General features: G+C 36.8%; 1 protein-coding gene across 1 annotated transcript; it reads right to left on the bottom strand.

Annotated features, from left to right (window-relative positions):
• Nucleotides 1–639: 639 nt before the first annotated feature.
• Nucleotides 640–5,073, bottom strand: LOC117923984 (aminomethyltransferase, mitochondrial). Its single transcript, XM_034842516.1, has 4 exons — nt 4,941–5,073; nt 3,553–4,131; nt 2,612–2,730; nt 640–1,351 (listed from the first exon to the last, which is right to left on the bottom strand). Exons 2-4 carry the CDS (start codon nt 4,111–4,113, stop codon nt 805–807), a joined length of 1,227 nt encoding a protein of 408 aa, XP_034698407.1. The 5' UTR covers nt 4,114–4,131; nt 4,941–5,073; the 3' UTR covers nt 640–804.
• Between the last annotated feature and the right edge of the window lie 941 nt (nt 5,074–6,014).

Below are 6,014 nucleotides of genomic sequence, written 5' to 3'. Positions count from 1 at the left end.
ACTCTGGAGTCTAGAGTTTGCCAGGGCGGGAAAGATAGTTTAACGCCTTTCTTATTTTTTCACGGTCGGTCCTCGCACGTGCCATACATAACTGTATGGACGCGCGTGTGCAAGAGATTTTATGCTGTCACAGTCTATTGTATGTTTTTGATAATTTCAAAATTAAATCTATAAAATGCAAAATGGAGTGTGAATATCTCGAATTCTAAGACTTTTGATATTAAAAATTATCATCAATTAAAAACCACCATATATACATTTTGATATCACCTCGATCTAATTAATTCGTACAATACTTTATTATTATATATCTTATTCATTGATTCCCTATTATTAAAACCAAATCAATTTCATAAAACTTTTATTATTATTATAATAATAATAATAATATAAAAAATCCAATCGTTACTCTTTGATAATACTAACTCATCCCTCTTCCCAAATTTAAATACAGGGAGCTCTAACTCGAGACTTTCATTCTTATTAAGCAAATCTCTTATAATACGAGCCTAGTCTCATATTTAGATATAGGGGAGGTTAGAAGTCAAGACCTGGAGGCTTAAACTCGGGACTTTCAGCACTACACAAAAGAGCAAATGTAGAGGGGTTGTTGTAGACAAGAAGAGTGATCAAGCTTCATTGTAATGGCAAAGGCTCCTTACGAAATAGATGGTATGAAAGAGACAGATATATAAATTTTCATTTCGTCTTGAAATTATTGCAATACAGAAGGGACATCAGTATGTCAAAGGAGGAGGAGGAACCAATTAGAAAAATTCCCAAAGCTGGAGAACAAGACATGAATTAGGATGGCTTGTAGTATTTTGTTGGCACGAATGGCATCTTTGTGACAACCCCATCATAGGGCTTCCCTCGAATCAGAATCTTAACTTTGGTGCCGGCCTTGTGGGATCCAGATTTGACGTACCCCATTGCTATGTTCTTCTTCAGGCAGGGGCTGAATCCTCCACTGGTGATTTCGCCGATGTTGTTTCCTTTGTCATCCTGAATTTCGCTGTGGCTTCTAGCAGGGGGGCCTGAAGAGAAGAAGCCGGCACGCCTGACCGAAGGGCCCTCTTCAAGTTGTTTGAGTATCACCTCAGCACCCAGAAAGCCGCCTTCTGCCCTTCTTCTCTTCCCTATGGCCCATGTGAGTCCTGCCTCGACTGGGGTTACATGCTGTTCCATGTCATTACCATATAAGCACAGCCCCGCTTCAAGGCGGAGACTGTCTCGTGCACCCAGCCCTGTTAACCTTACCTTCCCTTCAGATTTCTCCAAGATTGCTTTGGCAAGATCTAGTGCATTCTCGGAAGGAACTGAAATTTCAAATCCATCTTCACCTGTGTACCTGAAAATTTTCATGTAAAGAAAATATCAAGTGTCTTGTTGTGGGGTTTGTTGATTCAGACAGTCATCATTATTGCAATTTGGATTGTGACTAAATCATTAAAAACTTTTCATGGACTCAGCCAGAAGTTTCAAATTTGATTCCTAAGACTGGTTTAGCCAGAATTCCAAGTATCACTTAGCAATACTATCAACAAACAAGATCCATAGAACACAACATCATATAAGAGACACGACCATCAATTCAGATAAATCTCAATTGGCAAGCCAATCCTGACTTTCCCTGCTGAGGAACATTTATTAATTTGTCACGTCCTCATAGTGGTTCATTTGTTCTTTGCCATGCTGAAACTGTCATGAATGATTTGGTATCAATAAACTAAAATTCTCCTTATCAATCTGAGTATCAAAACAGAAGTTTCCCCTTTGTACTTTGAACACCCTTAGCAGGTGGTGGATCCTAGAACAAACATCTCTAAGGTCATCCCAGCCACTCAACTCTGATTGGATTATCTTTGTACTGAATTTCACATATTTTAAAACCAAAATCCGAAAGTGAGAGAATACAAAAATTAAACTAGATTTAGAAGCACTGAAGCTGGTGCAACATCGAGGTTAAACCTGGTCAAAGTAAGTCCTTAGTCACTTCATGATTCAAGAGATTATCTAAAACAACCAAAAGAATTCAATTAAACTGAATTTAGGTTAGCATTCAAATCTAATTAAAACTCTAAAGAAACAAAAGCATGAAAGAGTTTGCAATCCAATCACTGATCATAGCTTAAGATGAAAAACAACCATCAGATGATTCCATGACTGGATGGGCACTTTCAACAAAACATCAAACAATGAAAACTAGAGCATCTAATTCTTTAATTATTGAAAAAGAAGAAGAAGAAGAAGAAGAAAAATGAAAATGAGTTGATTGAATTAGGATTCTATCAGGAGAAGTGATCAAGTGTATTTGAGATGTCTGTGGACCCTGTACATGGTAACAAGCCATTGGCTAAAACAACCAGCATGCAATTTATCAAATATTGCTTATAGGTACGGATTTAACAAATGATTTGTTGACCAGGATGAGAACAAACAGGCCTTTACTCCATTAGATTACAATTCTTCATCAACTTATATGATTTCATTATCTCAAATCCAGAAAGCAAGGCAATCAATCAGGTCCCTCAACCCAGACCCATTATTATTTTTAAACTAGTGGAAAGGAAATGAGAAGAAAGGGAAAAAAAGAAAAGGAAAACCATACCCTGTCCTAGTGAGAAAGCAGGTTGCTCCGTTGATATCCAAGATTTGGAACTCCCCAAAAAATAACTTGCTTAAATCCTCTTTTGTCAGGTGTTGAAGAACTGGGGCAGCAAGGGGACCCTGCATTAAGTCATCAAGAAATACCTTTATGGATATCATGCAAGATTGTTATCTTTGATAAAGAAGCACTAATTATCAATCACTGAGCAAATGGAAGGCTGTTTTAATCCCCACAACCATGAGGATAATAATTATTCAAAAAACTTATTGGCTAAATATAGTGTCATATTTCAAATTTAACATAAAAGACAATACCTAACCCCTTCTCTGTATCACCATTTTCTTTGGGAAAATTTTGATTTTTCATGTAAATGGTAACAGAAGAAAAAAGGAAGAGAGCAATAGAACCACGATAATAATGATGGGGACACAAAGCATTAAGCAGTCAAATTGCAACAAGATATTTCAAGTCCCACCAAAAATCTTTTACAAACAAATCTTTTAAGAATTCAACAGGACAATTAGGGAGAATGCCCAACCTAAACTAGAGATAAAGACTGCAACAACGTATTTCGAGTTCCACCAAAACTCTTTTACAAAAAATTCTTATAAGAATTCAACAAGACTAATAGGGAGAATGCCCAACCTAAACTAGAGATAAAAGCACCTTACAAGAGAATAACCTTCATAGAAAGCACTACGCAAACGCTTTCAGACACTTGATGAGAGAGAATCAATTATGATGATGGCTGAATCCGAACATCAATTAAATGTATGGATTAATAAACAAGCCACATAATTCAAGAGATAGAGCCAAATCCTATTTAAAAGTGTAGAACACCTACTCTGACCAACTGAAAAGAAATACTCTAGAATTGCTGCAGGTGAAAAGTATATTACAACTAGAACTCTCAATGGAATTCAGAGTCTTTGAGAAATGACCTGGAGAGCTAGAAGAGACCTCTCATCATGGATATGCCATGAGACGTCCCCGCCTTTGGACTTGTAAGCCTTCATATGCTCCTCAATGTGGGCCAAGTCCTTATCCCTACACCCGGCATTCACAACCAGGTAGATGTGGTCATCCTTCACCTTGGTGATCACAGAATCATCAATTGCCCCTCCTTTCTCATTTGTAAAGACGGTTAAAGTCCCAGTCCCAGGGGCAAGCCCAGCAACATCAGCAATGACAAGCTTTTCCAGAAAAGGAATGCAGTCCTTTCCCTTGAGGCTTAGCCCACACATATGGGAGACATCAAAGAGGCTACCATTCTCCCGACAATTCACCGTAGAGTCCATAATCGAGTCCTTGTACTGAATAGGCATGCTCCATCCTGCAAATGGAACCATCTTCCCACCGTTGGCAATATGAAAGTCATAGAGAACTGTCTTCTTGAGCTCGGCTTCTGAGGCAAAGCATCGACGAGCTACAGCCTTCTTATCAGCCTGAGCAAGCCTGCGGGTAATTGATTGCCCAAGTTGCCACAGACCCCCTCCTCTCATCTTTTTACAAGAAAATATCTGACAACAAGAATTAAAATGTTTTAGTTTTCAGAAACAGATGGAGATTTGCAAATGGGACTCTAAGAATACATCCAGAACCTTTTGATAAATACAAATAAATCATCACATCAGTCGTCCAGAAAATTGCTAAACAGGCATCGAAACCAATCTTAAAATGGGTATCTGAAAATAGGCCCATTTGTTTGAGTGGAGACATCAAATCAGGCAAAGAAATGTATTAAAGGAGGCATCTTGTTATTGAGAGTATGAGATTACAGGCTATATCATGGAGAAATATACATAGCATGAATAGATTGAATCTGGTAATGCCCAAACTATTTCATTAAAAATTCATTCCCAAATATTAAAAAGGCGTCCATTTTCCATCATTTTGAAGTATCACAATGATGCAAACCTGGTCACAATGAACCTGCACTCTAATGCATCAATAACAAAGGTAAGCTGATACCCCAGTCGGATTTCCAGATCTTCCTTCCCAAAAAACCAATCAAACCCCAGCAGTTCTATGATATCTTAAAATCAAAACAAAAATCTGAAGACATCAACTACTTCTGTGTGCAGCAATGAACAAAACAGAATCACTACATTACATGTCACGTACGATTTGAACAACATATCACCAACAATCCAGAATACATTCCATAATCCCTCAATTCAACAATGACTTATAAGAAAAGAAATGGGCTCGTTCCAAATCTCATCCAACACCCCAACCCCACATCACAGATCAAAGACACCAACCAAAACCCAGATCCCAATAACAGAAACCCACCCACCAAACAGAAAACCCAAAAAGAAAAACTTACATTGACAGCTTTCCGTCTCCAAAATCAAGCAAATCTGGGACCCCAATAGTGCAGAAGTGCAGTAGCTAGAGATAAACCAATCAAAAACTCGTCTTTCTCACCATATATATATATATATATATATAGGATAAATGATATTAAATTGGAAAAAAGGAAAGATTATGTTAGAAAAAATAGAGAAATGGTTGGTGGGTTGTGGTGGGTGAAGGAGCCCAAATCGAGACACGAACACCCCATCGTCAGTGAGTGGTGCTAGGAGTCACTGGGAGGAGTGGGCGCGGAGGTGTGATAACCTACTGCCGAGGCCCATCTTATTGCTGTGCACTTGGATCATCAGACGGTTGTAACTGTGGTAGTGATGAGATGAAGAGATGAAGGGTTGGAGTGTGGTGGGTGTATGGGAGTTTATATGGCAGTGAGGACATGGGACTGGAAACAGTGATGGGCAATCTAGGTTGTCGCGAAATCAGAGGAGGAGATTTAAGGAAAGAGAAAAAAGGTATTGAGATTTTGGGAAATGTAATACAACATACGAAAAAGGACAGTTCCCTAGTAGAATGTTTTTGAAGTTCGAATATGAAATATACTCATGATATTCTTGGAAATTTTTTTTGTTCCAAGTTAAGGAAAAATCTACAATATGATGTTGTATATCAAATTTTGAATCCAAATCATTAAAAAATAAAATAAATAACAAATAACAAAAATGAAACCTTCATACAAAATAATGTGATAAAGTAAAATATATAAATCAACGAAACTTATGAAAGTAATATCAAAATGAAAATGTAGAATTGTCTTATTCATCCCATTTTTTTTGGTATAAGATTAAAAAAAGAAAAAAAAATGATATCATAATGAATAATAAATTTTAATTATATTTAAATATTTTTAATGTAATCTTATGAAGACGATTTTAGATTGTTTTATAGGGTTGAAGGGAAGTTTAGAATATCATTCAAATGGCATTTGTATCATATATTATTGTATACTAAATTTATGTTTAAGAATGAAAATAAATTGTATTATTAGAATATCTTTTTGGTATTTATGGAATATGATTCAAATCGATGA

The sequence above is a fragment of the Vitis riparia genome, chromosome 10, assembly GCF_004353265.1.
Source record: "Vitis riparia cultivar Riparia Gloire de Montpellier isolate 1030 chromosome 10, EGFV_Vit.rip_1.0, whole genome shotgun sequence".
Lineage (NCBI taxonomy): Eukaryota > Viridiplantae > Streptophyta > Magnoliopsida > Vitales > Vitaceae > Vitis > Vitis riparia.
This window is presented reverse-complemented; position numbering and strand designations above follow the sequence as displayed.